At 44.2% G+C, this 16584-nt stretch overlaps 1 protein-coding gene across 1 annotated transcript in view; it reads left to right on the forward strand.

Moving 5' to 3' along the window:
• The first annotated feature begins 2111 nt into the window (after window positions 1–2111).
• The window catches only part of ADAM11 (ADAM metallopeptidase domain 11), a 54163-nt gene continuing 39690 nt past the window's right edge, over window positions 2112–16584 (forward strand). Inside the window, exons 1-3 of the mRNA XM_033171288.1 lie at window positions 2112–2580; window positions 3958–4175; window positions 15593–15669. Coding sequence (XP_033027179.1) covers window positions 2514–2580; window positions 3958–4175; window positions 15593–15669 — 362 coding nt within the window. The 5' untranslated portion in view covers window positions 2112–2513. The remainder of the gene's footprint in view (window positions 2581–3957; window positions 4176–15592; window positions 15670–16584) is intronic.

The following is a 16584-nucleotide window of genomic DNA, read 5'->3' on the forward strand; positions in this document are numbered from 1 at the left end:
AGTGGTGCTCCAGGTTAAGAACAGTTTCAGGTTAAGAACGGACTTCCAGAACGAATTAAGTTCTTAACCCGAGGTACCATTGTAGTAGAGTTGGAAGGGATCCCAAGGATCATCTAGTCCAACCCCCTGCAATGCAGCTGTTCCATGTAAGGGGAACAAACCGTGGTGCTAATAGCCAGAGAGACTAGTAAACTGGCAAAAGGTGATTTAGGAGTTAGCAGGTTTGGACTCTGGCTGGAAAGATATGATAAGCCATGAGTTTCACTGGGCAAGCCACTATCTGAGCCTAGACTACCTGATGGCGCACGATAAAGTGAGGTGTTTTACACACATGTTTACCACCCTGAGCTCAGGTGCTGTACCTGCTGACATTTATTCTTCTCTGGAAAATGTTTCAGAGCTGCAGCCTGTGTTCCCACTCCATTACATAATTAAGGATGGACTATCCCTTAATTAATGGAACATGTTGGCCCCCATAATGCCCAGAATACAGATTACACCAAATGTTCCATCCTACAGTTATACATTTGTGTCTCTGAGCCCGTGCAAATTACCTTTCCTTCTTTACCACAGAGTACCAACGGACTGTCCCTACCCTGTTTGGATTGCACAGGGCAGGGTACGCCTAATAATCGGTAAATCTCACCACTTAAGAAATTTAAGCACTACCATAGGGTAGGTTGGAGAAGGGACTTCGTATTGTGCATTCAATTTGGCAACATTTGATTTGTGCAATTAATTGAGAGGCTGCCTTATCCCTTATACACTCAGTGGATTGCTGTGGGAGAGTTTCTCCTGCAAGTTCCAAAGATCTCAGGAGCTCGCTCTGCAATAACTCAGAGCAGGGCTTTCAATGTGGCTGCCCCATTCTGTGGAACAGCATTCCCTGGGAGATACAACAGGTCCCCACTATCTGCACTTTCTGGAACCACCTGAATAAATCCCCCCCCCCCGACAGACACTCCAAGCTGGATAAATGGGTCTTAACCACGAGTGTCTACTTTGCATCATTTTCATTTTAAATGTATTTGCTGTTTTTGTGTTGTTAACTGTTTTAATTTTTTTTTAGTGTACATAGCCTTGTGATGGTTGCTTAGAAAGGCAATTAATAAATTGATGATAATAATGATTTCAGTTCACTGCCAGACTTCCTGAACCTATTCAGGTGAATGTAGAATTCGATCAGAAGGTAGAACCTAAAGCCATTTAATTTGTCCCCTAATTCCATCCCCATGTTTCAGGACAGGATCTTCTGCCTGCAATGCATATCTAATCAGCCCACACAACTCTAACCATGGCATATGACAAAGAGGTGCTGTTGAAAAGCTACCTGGCAGGAGACCTAGCTCTTCAAGCAGGTGAATGGAGGTATATGCTTCAGGAGAACATAACGCACACTAGGCTTGCTCACCAATTTGGCTTGGCCCTGTAGTCTGTAAGTACATGAGGACTATGCAAGACCACACCTGATTTGACTGACCTGGCATCAGCTACCAAACACTTCCCCATTTCTTCTAAATAGGTCATCCTTGCTCCTTAATCCCAGATACGTTGAATGAAGGGGGTGAATTTTGGTAAAAACTACAGGTTCCTGGTAATGATGTTTAGGGAAGCTTTTAATGTTTGATGGATTATTGTATTTTAATATTTTGTTGGAAGCCACCCAGAATGGCTGGGGAAGCCCAGCCAGATGGGCGGGGTATAAACAAATTATTATTATTATTATTATTATTATTATTATTTATTTATTTATTAGCACTCTGCATATACTCAGAGGCATTCTTTCTCTCTTCCATGTTCCAGTGCTGAATCTCTCAAATTCATCCCAAGACCTGAATCAACCTGAGCTCCTGGCCTAATCTTCCTGAAAGAATAAATAATTCCATGATTTTGGAGCATGTTTATTCCGTCTTGATTTCCACCAGAGTAAACGGGTCTGATTTGCCTGTGTGCATGGGCAGAGAAGGTTAGTGTGTGCACACCCTGCTTCCCCCACCCCCTGCTCTTTGCTGGTTCCTGCTGCCTGTCCTTACAGAAAGAGAGTAGGGGGGTGGAGAGAGCGACAAGAGACAGCTCTTCCATGCTAAAAAGGCAGGAGGGAGGGATCTTTGCAGCTCACGTGTCCTTTCTCTCCTTTGCCTCCCCCCTCCCCAACTCTCCCCATCTCTCTCCCTCACATCATGTTAGACTCTTGTATCCATCACTGCAGAGCCAGGATGGAGAAATTTCCGTATCCTTCCTGCCTGTTCCTGGCTCTTCACTGGTTTTGATTTTGCCTCTGCAAAACATTCTCGTCTCTCCTTTCTCTCTCTTTCCTCTCCGCTCCTCTTCCGACCACCTTCCTCCCCTCAGGAACAATTCCGAGGAGAAAAAGAAGGAAGAGAGGCAAGGACCAGGGAGCATCCCAGACTTTCAATGCAAAGCAAAAGAAAAAGAAGAAAGGGCACTGAGACCTGTCTTCCTTGCATGCTGTACCAACTGGTGCCAGCCCTGATTCCGATTATGAAGGCATTATGAGCTGCCCGCTACAGAACTGGGTGTTGTTGACAGCCTTCCTCTTTCTGCTGCTTTGTCATTCAGGTGAGGGGAGCCTCTCTTATCTTTGCCCCCCCCCCCACAACTTTCCCCAGTCCCTTCCTGAATTGCATTGGGGCAGAGGGCATCATATGGGGCGGGGAACCTGGGTACCAGCAGGTTGGAGCTAACAAAGGAGTGGGAGTTACAATGCATGCATCTTTCTGAGCTAACTGGGAGCAGCATCATGTTGCACCACCGCTGCTCCCCTCTCCCAAATAATACATGGTTGCTCCTCATCGCCTTTTTGAATGGGGCACTTGGAAGGGGAGGCAGGTGGGTTGCAATTTGTTGCTTGTAAACATTCCCCGAGTTTGCTGGGCACCCCTTCCCCATAGTCACATTTCTTCACCCACCTCGCTAGTGCTGTGACTGCAGTCTTTTCTGCTGCATAGACACATTTTTCTGCAGTTCCTTCCAGCCCTAAGGTGGAGATGGTTGAGCAACAGCTGGGGTGGACAGCGAAAATATATTGTCAGTTCTGCCTGGGAATGGCAGGGATGGAAGAGAGAGCTGAGGGAAAGGGGGGCCCCTGATATACACAGCTTGGGCTCACATTTTAGAGGGGATTTGTGGGTTTGGATCAGGCTCTGATCACGAATGTATTGCCGAGTGTTGTTGGACAAAAAGGGTGGGACTCTAACCCCCAAACTGCTTGGGAACAAGCCCAGGGTCAGCCCTAGGTGTCTATTTATGCCAGGGCTGCCAAAGCATGTGAAGAGTGCATTTCCATCAGCACTGAACAACCAGAACAGCCCTGCACAGATCCAGGATTTGGGGACAGGGCATGCCATTCAAGGCATGCAGATTCTAAAAATGCTTGAGCCCCAGCACTCTTTCATTTTTAGAAACCAATAAAACACCGATCCAGAGATGCCCTTACAGGGAGTATACCCAGAACAATACTATGCCAGCCTATCTAAGGGCCTGGCTATGTAGAGGATGCAAATGCTGAGATGGTTGGAGGAGCTCCATCTAAGCCTTTGTTCCTTTGGTATGTAGGCCTCTCTGCAACATGTTGAATTCATTTTGTATCCTCCATGGCTTGATCTGATGAGAATTTAGCCCCCAAACCTGTCCTGGGACAAACCTGAAGTCTGGAAAAGAATGCATCTACGCATGATTTAGAATACGTTTCCTTCCCCACCAAGTGACCTCAACCAACCACCATTCCCCCCTGCATCTCTGAGTTTATAAGTGCTTTCAGATTAGAAAGGGTGACCTGCAGGCTGGCTGCAGCCCCTCTGCCCACTTTAGCTACTCCTCTCAGAAAGAAAGCCCCAGCTCATCAAGTCCTCCCTCCTTTCCTTTCCTTTATCGCACCGTGTGGTGACTGGTTTGCATTTCTTTCTTTCTTTCTTTCTTTCCCTTTCCCTGGAGTAGGTTTTGTAAAAGCGGATACGCAACCTGGCGATTTGCGGAGGCGGGTCCCGAATGCCAGCTGGCGCAAAAGATGGGGGGTTTCGGAAATCACCCACCCCACCAGGCTAGTGGGACAGAGTTCTGGGGGAGAGGTCCAAAACCATCAGCTGGACACCAGAGTGAGAAAAGAGCCTGGCAGCAGTGGAGGAGCAGGAGGTGGCGGAAAAGGAGAAAGCCCTGTAAGTGAACCCTGTCTCCCCATTTCTCTTTCTCTCTCTTTTTTTAAAGGAAGACATTGTCCTAAGGCTGTTCTTAACATTATAGCAGGGATGGGTGTGGGTGGGGAGAGCAGGCTCCAAGCTGTTCTGTGAAGCCAGATGGTATGCATGCACAATGGTTGGGTGGCAAGAGCTGCTTCCAACTTTTTAATAAGATACTGTTATGAAGTGTCAGTGACAGAGCAGAGCCGCCTGGCCTCTTGAGCAGTTTGAGCATTTGTCCAGGAAGTTTGCGAGTAGCCACACATGCATCTCAGTTGGCATTCCCCATTGCCCTGAGAAGCACTTGCCCATCTGGCTGCAAGGAAGGTGAGAATGGAGTGTGCTGCTCCTTTCCTTGAAACCAGAAAATGCACACAGGCAAACAACTGTGACATCCTTTGTGCCCTTGCCCCTACCTGCATAGAATAGGATACATATCTAATTCTTCTCAGCTAGCAGCAGCTCTCCAGGATTTCCAACTCTCTGGTGCGATGTAGGGGGGGGGTCAGGCTACCCCCCTGGCCTAGATGGAGGGTCAAAATTGGGGCAGATGGTTAGCAGCGCTTTAGCTACCGAGGGTCCCAAGGAAATGAGGGTTCAGATATGTGGTGATCACATGGAAACGACAGAATGGGTATTCAAGGGAGGCAATAAATATTGCAGCCCCAGCAGCCACCCTCCTTTGAACAGGAAACACTAGCATTTATGGTTGATCTTGATCTTTCCACCTGGTCCCTTGAATTTTGTTTTGGCTAGTTTTACTGTTGCCAAGGATTCCTAAAACAATATTTTTTGGGAATTGTAGGTAAGCTTTGGAAACCAAGAACTACATCAAAGCAGAATGCTTTACAAGTTCTCAACTCCTCTACAGGATAAATAGGAAAAAGCTGTGAACGACTGAAACTGTTAGATTAAAGCAGAGCTTCGTGCTCTTTTTAAAACTATTGACTAATATTACATTGGCTAAATCTGCGTTGCCAGATATCTTGGTTCTAAGGTTGTGTGATAGCTGGGTTCCAATGTTGTGCAAGCTCATTTTAAGAGCATAATCAAATAAAATTGTGATCAGAAATTGTAAACAGAGTAGGACAATATTCGGATATAGATATACCATTCAGGTCTTAAAACATGGCAACATGAAATGCTGCAACTGCAAATGTCCTGACTTAGAGTAGAATTAGAAATCTCTGCCCTGGTTTCTTTGTCACAGAAAAAAAAGGGAAGGATGAGGAGTCAGAGAAAATTGGTAGGGCCGGGGAGAACAAGTATGCAGTAGCCTTCAGGGCCCCCAAGCTCACATCTCACTTTTAACTCTAACCTCCCAAATGGGACCACTTTAGATTTTTCATGTCTTGTGTGTTACTTATTCCACTGTCTCACTGTCTAGATCTGCCTCTTCACACACATCAAAGGCACATCTAGGGGAGCATGATCAGTTTGTTTCCACCAGCAACGACTTCCACAGGAAGATCTTGGCATCACACAGGGCGCCACTGAGATTTGAGGTGCCAAGGTCTGCCACTGTGCACGCACAAATACACACACCTTCCCTGTTGGCCTTATAACTTTCTGTGAACATCTTTTCTTTTTCCTCTCGTTGGAAGATGTGTGTGGCCCTGCTGGTTTTGGATTTTGGGTGTGTGTGGAGTTTAGGCAAAATTGTGACCTTTGTGTTGGTCGCAGTCCCCCAGTTGAAGATCAAGGATGCAGAGGGGTTGGGGTTGGGGAGGCCCAGGGAAAGGCCAGAGTCAATTCTCAGTGAAGCACTGCTGCTCCTCAATAACAGGAAACCTGATTTGGTATGGATCCCATTGTAAGCCATTGGAAAGTTTAGATGTATTAGATATGGTGTGGTGAACCCGTGGCCCTCCAGATAGGACTACAACTCCTATTGTTCCTTCCCACTGGCCTTGCTAGCTGAGGCTGATGGGAGTTGAAGTCCAACAACATCTGGAGTGCCAGAGGTTCCCTGTCCTTCGCCTAGATAACCTTCCCATGTACTCTAGCCTAACAATTCCATATTTCAGTGCAAATTTCATTGTCCCCTGGATATGAAGCTCTTCACTGTTTGCTTTCCTTCTAGCACTCATGATTTTTTTTTGTGCCTGCTGTTCTTTCTTTCTTTCTTTCTTTCTTTCTTTCTTTCTTTCCTTTTGCATGGAGGACTGGGTAGCAGTTGTGATAGCAAATATAACCTTGCAAACCTTGTTGCAAATCACTTTGAAATTACTGGTGGAAGATTATGGAAGAAGTTTGCAAATAAATAAAGCTGTGATCTTAACCCCTCTTACCTGGAAGGAAGCCCGATTGAATTCAGCAGGAGTTTTTAGAGTAGACATGGTTAGGATTGCAATGTACGTCTCCAAATTCAGAAGCAAAACCTCTCTTAATGCTCTTTGCAGGCAGGCAAACAGCAGAGGAAAGTTGCTGCCTCCATGCCCTGCTTATGAGGTTTCCTTGATGCATCTAGTTGTCCACCATTGGAAAATGATGGCTGGATCCGATCTAACATGTTGTTATAATCCTGAGCTACACACAATACAGAATTCATTGCCACAATACCTATTGATGACAACTAATTTAGGCTGCTTCCAGATGACCTATTTATTGAACATTCATCCTGATTTGTTTGCAGGGAGATTAGGTGGTGTTGGCCATTTAATGAGCATTCTTTCTTGTTTTGTTTGTGGGGAGGTTAGAAGACATTGTGCAAAAACTCCCATGTTCAGAAGCTAGCTGGGGGGTGGGCAGCATGATGGGGGCTGGCATCATTCCCTACTGAGAGCTTCATCACTGAAATCTTGCTGACCCAACTTGGTTTATCAAAGCAATTCTTACATTCTTAAGGAAGACAGAAGCTGTTGGTTTGAAATCACAGGACTTGGTGCACACACACACACACACACACACACACACACACACCCCACCATGGTTTTTAAGGGGAGCTGTTATGCAAGCAGTACTTTGCTTTGCACCAAATCCTCCCACGAAACACACTTGAGAAATACTAGCTTGTCTTTCTTGCAAAGAAAAGAGACATGTTAATGGATTTATTTTTAGTATAGGTTGTTAGATATATCAATATTCCAACTAGAACCTAAGGAGGGGGGGATAGTACATGTGACTGTTCTGTGTCTCAAAAACATTTCCCATACTGGTTATCCTCCTGCCCTGCCTCACATAAAACATTTGCAAACCATTCTTTCCCTTCTACCTTTGGGTCTCCTGATCTTTTTTTCACATCTCTTTCAGTGGAAACGGTTCAAAAAATCTCTTTTTCTCTCGACGTATGGGGTTGCCAAGCCACTTGACTACAGAATGAGTCCTGGAGTTTGTTTGGGTTTCTCTCTCTCTCTCTGAAATGTGTTTGGCTCAGCCTTCCGCGAACAGTGCAAAGATGCAAGGGAATTAAGAGGAGAGAGCAGTGGAGACTTATAGACAGCCAAACAGAACTGAATGGCTCCTGACTCCTTTTAACAAAAGGGATTCCTGCCCCCACCAGTAGCCCTACTAGGAAATGACAGCTGGCAGCCTTGGATCTCAACGGCCCTCTCCTCCAGTTGGGCAGAGGCTGGAGATTCAGAGGACAGAACATCTGTGGAACTTTTTGGCAGGATTCAGAACCTTGGCTCCCTTCCCTGTGCAAAATGGCCTTTTTGCAAAATCTAGTTGTTGTCCAGAGATCTAGGCTTTTGGTGGGAGAGTCATTTTGCCATACGCCAACAAATGCAAGTTAGCCCCTTGGTTTCCATGCCTCTGATAGCTGAGGTCCATTTTTGGAAATTAAAATTGGAATTACCTTTTACTCTTTCACTCCGAAAGGTCAAGCACTATGCAAAAGGCATAGCCCTTAGAGGAGTCCTACCTTCTTTGTTTCTTTGTGTGTCACTGTTCTGGGGATGCTTCCTGATTGAAAGGAGGCCAGCTCAGATCAGTGACTCATGCAGAGACCCAACAGGCAGCATCCTTCAAAGGCAGGTGATCTCTGCAACAGATCAAAATGATCAGGTCATTCAATTCCTCTGGATCCTAGAGCTATGGCAGAATCACCCAACCCAAAGAAGGCTTATTGAAGAAGGCTAGGCCTGGTCAATAAATGAGACAGAGATGCAGAACTCTGTAAGTAGGTGTTTGGGAGTCACACAAACATTTTATTAATACTTCGTTGGGACTTACATTTCTTCATGGCACACAGTTTATGGCTTAAGGCTAAACTAGATTGAGATGTGAAAGATCCAGGATTAGATCTCCCAACATTTCTACCTCCGTTTTTTCCTTAAAAGAAGTTTAAACTTCAGGGCCCCTGAAGCAGAGTTTGGGGATCTTCATGAAGAAGGGGAAATATCTGTCCCAGCCTGAGCATTGTTCAAAAAAGGTGATATTAATACAGAAATTTTTAAAAAATGGCATCTAATGCCATCTAGTTGGTATCTTGGGGTACAAAACCTGATGGGCCACATCCATGCCATATATTTAAAGCATGCGGCTTTACTCAAAGAATCCTGGGAAGTGCAGTTTTTTAGGAGTGCTGGGAAGTGAAATTTGTGGTAAACTACAGTTCCCAGGGTTCTGTGGGGGGAATCCACATGCATTAAATGTGCTTTATATGTATGGTGTGAATGTGACCTTGGGAAGAGACTGTCTCTACCTATGAGGAAACATTAGCAAGGCACTGTTGAGCATGGGGGTGTTGTTAGTATATAGGCACTGTAAAAGACTTGAGTGAGGCACAGGCTCGTGCTACGGATTTGGATGAAATTTGCATGTATGTCTCCTTCCCTGCTCCATCCAATTACGGAGTGTGCCTCTGGGCAAATTAAGATGGTGGATAACTCAAATCTTATGATAAAACAACGGCTTCTTAAAAGGATCAAGTTGGGTATGGAGTTATGAGCCAAGGAGATAAGTAACTATACAGTAACTATGCAACCCTTAGAAGACATCTGAAGGCAGCCCTGTATTGGGAAGTTTCTTAATGTTTAATGTTTTATTATGTCTTTATATATGTTGGAAGCTGCCCAGAGTGGCTGAGGCAACCCATTCAGATGGACAGGGAATAATAGTAGTAGTACTGTAGTAGTTATTATTATTATTATTATTATTATTATTATTATTACGTCCCTGTTTTCATTGGAGTAATGTTGGAAGGTATGCTAACGTCTCCCACACACTTGTAAATGTTTCCAATCCGCTCTTCTCCCACCCTCACCTTCAAACCCTCTTTAACAGATTCCATTAAACTCTCTGCTGTAGGTGTATGCAAGTGTTAAACTAGATTAAATGGGAGGCATGTAGAAGATCTCATCCATAATGAATAAGATAATCACTCAGCCACGATGGAAGCCAAGGTAGAATTGCTTCTGGTGGTGGATTGCTGGCTGGGGCAGGGTGGGTGGGGGCAGCCCAATGTGCTGAGCAAGTGTGATGCACAGCTGACTGCAGCGGGTGGGCGGTTAAAAGCGCAGGTTGTCCTTTGTGATTTTCAGTCCCTCCCCACCCGCCTCCAGGTGGTAGCTAACTCCAGAACAAAATCTTTGCATTGCCTAGATAAGTGAGTAGGAAGATTGATCAGGATGGGCATGGCAGGATTCTGTTAAAATTCCTCACCGTGCATGGTACCCTTTTTGTGTCCCAAACACCTTGACAATCTTTATCCTTTTCCTTGCGACAGCTACCCTATGGAGATGATTTTTTGGGGGGAGGGGTGTGGGGCCTGCACAGGCCTCCATCCCACAGAATGTGAAATGATAATGAAGTGGAAATGCTTCTGGGCATGTACTGAGATTGCTTCCATACTAGCTAATTAGTCTGGAATTGCCATGCTTCGTTCACTCACTGTTTACAAAGAATGCATTTGACGTCGTTGCAAAACAACTGCATCCCAATGTTCATAGGAACCAACTCCTAGGGGCTGAAGTCCCTTTCCCCCCAATAAAATATTTGAGGCGGCCGAGCTTCCCAAAAGTTGATGGCCATTGTCATTCAAATGGTGTGCATGTGCTACATCTTGTGATTGGTTGTGCAGGGCAAGGGTTACCTGCCCCCAACATATTTTATTCAAGTTGGCACCCCTGCCAATGTTGCTTCTCATCTTTTTCATAGCTGATTTTTGAAGTTGTTTGCAGTGAACCAGCAGCCTGTTCAGGAGTGAGAAAGCACTACTGAGGTTTTTCAAGAGACGTTGTGTCTTTAATTAAAAGCTTCCACCTCACATATTCCTGTTCAGCATCGCCGGGGGAATTAGTGATGAACTATGACTTCAGTCGTCAGCTTCTGTTCCCTGTTTTGTGGGGAGGGATAATTACTGGTTTCTTTAAATTTTTGCAATGAAAGAAATGAACAGGAGACCAGTAATTAAAGACCCTCTCCTGTGAAAACAGAAGCCGTAATTAATCAGCAACACTGCACCGAACAGGAAGATAGAAAACAGACTGAATTTGCAAAGAGGAAATCACTAATTAATGTTGCAGGGGACCTTTGCTGAGCAGGAAAGGGATTTTGGCTATGGGAAAAAGACATTGCTGGGCAACATAGTGTTATATCAGTTGCTTTGTGGAATCCACATTTTAGTTATGTTCTGTTGATTATTTCTGTTGATTGAGGAAAAGCCTCAGCTTTGCTAAAGGGCTGTAATGTAGAAGAACTTAAGTGTCTAGAAACCAGCAGCTATGCAATTTAAATTATTGAGCAAGGCTTCTAAATCAATTTAAGTCTGCAATGTCCATCTGAATTCTGATCAGGCAGTATTTTTTAATTCCAGTCATGTACAATTACTTTCCAAGATTTACTTGGTTTTTTTTTCCCCAAAAGTCAGTTTACCAATTAATTGCATTTAATAATTTATTATAGTTATTGTTTTGTGCGGGCTTTTAAATGTTGTTGGTGATGTTTTTGCTTTGTGAGCTACCCAGCGAACTCTTGTTATGGGGTGGCTATATAAATGTAATAAATAAATATCTCCTAGCTTCAAATCTGCAGCTCCCAAGGGCCAAACTAACAGTAAGAGGGAAGCCAGATTTTTACTTGGAGAAGAGAGCTTTATAAGAGGTGTACACAATAAAAGTATTGATTGATAGAGCATAAATAAAACCCACAAAACTGTTAAAAACGAATAAAACACAGATGGGATCTGTAAAACAGAAAGCAAAATAATGAATGTCTAATTGCATTTGGTATTTATGTGTCTGCCATATACATGTAGAAAATGTATATGGGGAAACTAATGTTTTACCCCAAAAGAGACTCACAGGTGAAGGGAGCTACGCTCTCTCCCTTCTCTTCCCCTGCCTGCTTTTGCTGCTCTCTGTCAATTTGGGCACCTTTTGCTCAGCGCCTGTGCCAAAACTGGATTTGGCCGAGGATAATACTTCCTGAACTGACAGCAGGCAGCAAGGTCAGGTCAGGAAGCGTTCAGCTCATGGCTCATTTGAAGCAATAGTTAGACCCCACCTTTTTTTGTTTTAAGTGAATATAGTAGACATGGAGCACTTCCAGACTGTCACTATTTTCAGGTGGGATTTGATCACATACTGTGATCCATGTGATATGACAGACACATACCGTGTTTCTCCTAAAATAAGACACCGTCTTATAATTTTTTTCGCTCAACAAAACACAGTATGGCTTATTTTCAGGGGATGTCTTATTTTAACCGTGTCACATCGGTACGCTGCATAGCCACGCCTCTCCAGGCTGTTTTAATGGGAGGTACCACGTCACTATGGCTTATTTTCGGGGTATGGCTTATTTTTGGGGAACGGCTTATATTTCGCAAATGCATAGAAATCCTGCTATGGCTTATTTTATGGCTATGTCTTATTTTAGGAGAAACAGGGTATCAGTGTCTCTCTGATATGTAACTGGAGGAAGTTACGAAAAGTCAGTGGCGCCATACTGAGGACTCATTTCTGCCATTGTGTAGAATGGACCTCCGGATCCCTTCTGTGCATTGAAAGTATACATGACTAAAGTCTCCAATGCATATAGGGACTGTGCAGTCTAGTGAAAATACCTAAGTCACAGGTGGACCTGCCATAACAATCTTGCTTCAGTTTCTTTCTTTCTTTATTTCCCAACACTTATATACTGCTTGATTGTAATAAAAAAACCCCAAGGCAGTTTCCTTTATGAACAAAGTGAAAGTCACGGTCCTGGTACAAGTGATTCCCAATCACTTACGTCTCTCCCATTGTGTTCATTGTCCATTTATTCTTAATCGCTGCTTGCTTCCTTTTTTTTTTAATCAGTTTGCATTCGGCAAGCGGAGTTGCCCTCTTATTCCATGTCTGCTTAATTTACGCAGGGAAAGCATCGCACTTGGGGAAAAGCCTTTCGAAAGTCCACGTATGCAAGAGGATAGCTGCTTGAAGATATTTGCATTCAGGGTTGTTATCCTAAATGACAACAGCTCCTGGCTGACAAGGGATTCCATGGCATTTCAATCAGCTAGCCCAATTCTTACTGCTTTTTCTTGGCCGGTCCACTAGCCACTGCTTGCTTGTAGGGAACTCTGTATGCTACCTTACTCACCACACCAGATATACAAGTCCTTCTGGGTTGCCATATGTCATCTTTTCCCATGACGTGCCCTCTTTGTGGATATGTAAAATGAGAGTTCTAGCAATCCATAGTTAGAAGCAGAAGTCGGCAAATGTGTCCTCTTTTTTGCCCTTCAAAATATGGCAGTCCTGTTTGTTTGCACACAGCTGATTATCCTGGCATGGGGAAAAGATGAGTCGAAACTATTTGGCCTTGCTACGTTCCTTCACCTCTCTTCTACCCCATTTTAGCGCCCCCCCCCCCAATCTATATAGAAATAAGGTTTGGAGCACATTTATTACAAGATGCTAAACTGGATGCACAAGTCAGTCCACAGCAAGAGTTAAAACACATTCCTTCTATTGGAGTGTTCAGTGAAAGTGTCATACCCTTCAGTCATCTTTTTGATTGCAGCTAAATATGTTGATCCCTTGATGTCTCTCCCTGGAAATCTTATTTTTCAGTCCTTGAAATGCTCTTGTAATTTCACCCTGCGTTTTCCTTCCTTTTCTCTCCCCCCTCCTCCCACCTTAAAGAAAGGAGAGAGCACACAACAGAGAAACCAGAACTTGCCCTAATGTTTGAGTCACCTTCACATCCAACCTTAGTCACTCCCTCCTCCTCCCTCTCCCTTCCTTTCCTCCATCGCACAGCCAAAAATTGCATTATCCCAATTTGCTGCAGCAGCATTTGAGCAGGGGTTACTTTGAGCCAGGGCTCAACCCCAGAAGCTTTTAACCTGCTACATCCAGTCATTCTGAGAACTTTTTTTTGACTCAACTGTTCAGTACTCACCCTTCCTCCCAATAGCACATAGCTCTGCCCAGTATATGAAGTTATTTTCCCATCTCAATGGATCTTACAAGTCCATCACTTTTTTCACTTGATGCGATTTGGTCCAGGAAAACATGCAGTAAATTATGTTGGCAGTACATTCTGGACTGAGGGGAAGGAGGACTTTGCAAAATACAGCATTGACTTATGGAATTCAGTGCCACAAGATGTGTTGAGAACCACCCACTTAGAAAGCTTTAAGAGAGATCAGACACATTTATAGAGGACAGGTCTGCCAGCAGTTTATTATCCGTAATAGACAAATGGAACCTGCATCTTCAAAGGTGATATATTTCTGAATACCAGATACTTGGGCAGATAAGTATCTGAATACCAGATACTTGGGCAGGTTTGGTAAGTGGGAGTTTTTCCAGATAGCCATCTAGAATAGGAAAACCGCTATGTGCATAGTTAATTTCCTTTGAAAGAGGAGCTTGTAGCAGCTTAAGCCAGGCCAATATAGAAACCCATTATCAGAGATGGATGGAGGGAGTATGCTTAATCAAAAGATGAGGGAATTGCACTCTGCACATGCCTAGGGGTGTGCATTCATAGAATCATGAAGCTGAAAGGGACCATAAGGATAATCTGGTCCAATGTTTCCCAAACTTGGATCTCCAGCTGTTTTTGGAATACAGTTCCCATCATCCCTGACCACTGGTCTTGCTAGCTAGGGATGACGGGAGTTGTACTCCAAAAATATCTGGAAACCTAAGTTTGGGAAACACTAGTCCAACCCCCTGCAATGCAGGAATATGCATCTGTCCCATATGGGGATCAAACCTGCGACTTGGTGTTATCAATACCACACTCTAACCAACTGAGCTATCCAGGCTATTGTATTATTATTATTTCATTGGAACATAAGAAGCTGCCTTCTACTCAGTCAGCCCATTGGTCCATCTAGCTCAGCATCACCATCGTTAACTGGCAGTAGATTTTAGGCAGGAGTCTTAGCCCTTTCTGGAGAAATTGGGTTCAGGATGGGACGACTAAAAGCTGTGGCCTTAGAGAAGACATGGAGAAAGGATATGGAAAAAATATATTGAGTGACCAAAATTGGGGTCTTAACAGACATGCTAAGACATAAAAGGGAGAAGTTGACTAGTTTTGGACCTTCAGCAAGACTTCATGGGTATGAACCTGGGACCTTCTGCATGAAAAGCATGTGTTCTACCACTGAGCTACAACTCTTCCCCCATAAGTCCCAAGTCCAAATCCAGGTGAAAACAGTTTTTGAAGCCAAAACCTGTCTTGTAAAGACGTTCAGTACAGTGTAGTAGGTAACTTGAAAATACTGTATGCCTACCTCCTGCTTGTCTTGAAAGTGCCCCCATCCTCAACTATTGGCTGAGTTGCTCTGATGCCATGGAATGTTCACGAGCATCTTAATTTTCTTGGAGGAAAGTGTAATAATAGAATATTGGAAGTGCACTGGAGTGGGCCCAGAATTCCAGCGTTGGCTATGGGTGCCCATTATTTTAAGGTGAGCGGTTTTACAAAGGAGGGGAGGGTGAATTATCTCATCCTAAGCCCTGCTGGTCTCTTCCTGGGACTGAGGGTGGAAGAACACTAAACTGAGGTTTTTTGTTTGTTTTAAACACTTCTACTATTGGAAGTGGGAAAGGGCAGGTTTAGATATACTGTACTCAAAAGCATGCCTAAATTTTCTTCCAGTTTGGATGTGGATCAACCCCTTTTTGGCCCAAGGAAGAAATGAATGTGATCAAGCGCAGTTACACATACTTGGTTTTAAAGGAATATTGCAGAACAACCCCTGTCAGTACTGGTTAGCCCAGCCTTTGCCCAGCCTTTTGCCCCCTGGATGCTGCTGGACTCCAGCTCGCATCAGCTCCAGCCAGCACAGCCAGTGGTTGAGGATGATGGGAGCTGTAATCCGGCAGCTTCTGGAGGACAGCTGCTTGGGGAAGGCTGGTATAACTGATACACTTAAAATAAATGCCAGGCAAGAACGTGAGAATGTGTCACTCTGACCTCACATGGTCTCTCTTTGTTTCCATCAGATTATACACCTGGCCCAGGTGAGTTTCCTTGTCCATGCCTTTGGCTCAGCCTTCACCTTGGACCTTGAGTTGAACCAGTAAGTATTCTCTGCATCTTTCCTTCATATTCAGATGTGGGTGTTCCCTTGTATGTATGAGGGTGTGTGTGGCTGATGACTGGGAGCAGCCTCCAGGACCATATAACACCGGTCCTGAGAGACCTGCATTGGCTCCCAGTAAGTTTCTGAGCACACTTCAAAGTGTTGGTGCTGACCTTTATAGCCCCAAATGGCTTCGGCCCTGTATACCTGAAGGAGCGTCTCCACCCCTTATCGGTCAGCACGGACACTGAGGTCCAGCTCTGAGGGCCTTCTGGCGGTTCCCTCATTGCAAGAAGTGAGGTGACAGGGAATCAGGCAGAGGGGCCTTCTCAGTTGTGGCACTCACCCTATGGAACACCCTTCCATCAAGGAGATAAGTAACTATACAACTTTCAGAAGACATCTGAAGGCAGCCCTGTATAGGGAAGTTTTAATGTACTGTTTTATTATGTTTTGGTCAGATGGGTGTGAAATAATAATAATAATAATAATAATAATAATAATAATAATAATAATAATGGCTAGTCAGTTCTGTGGCCATAAATATTTGTTCCAGGCAGATGGTGAGAGGGCTTAAAACCAAAGTCAATTGCTGGAATGTACAACTTCAGAATAAGGTAAGGGAAAAGGAAAGGTCCTCCACAGGTTTATTTAAAAGCCCTGATCAAAACAGGTTTTTCATTAAAAAATAAAAAATGAAGTGCAGGACCCTACAGATATTATTAACTGTTCTGCATCCTTGCCACACACCACACTTGTGATCTGTAGACTACGGTAGATTTTGAGAACCCATGAAAAATTCACTGCTAGAAGGAACTTACTTCATTCATGTAACGAAATTTGTATACCACTTGATGGCAATAAAACCTCTGACCTCTTAAGATATAGTGGCCTTTAGATCAGAGATGGCTT

This window comes from Lacerta agilis, chromosome 14, assembly GCF_009819535.1.
Source record: "Lacerta agilis isolate rLacAgi1 chromosome 14, rLacAgi1.pri, whole genome shotgun sequence".
Classification (NCBI taxonomy): domain Eukaryota; kingdom Metazoa; phylum Chordata; class Lepidosauria; order Squamata; family Lacertidae; genus Lacerta; species Lacerta agilis.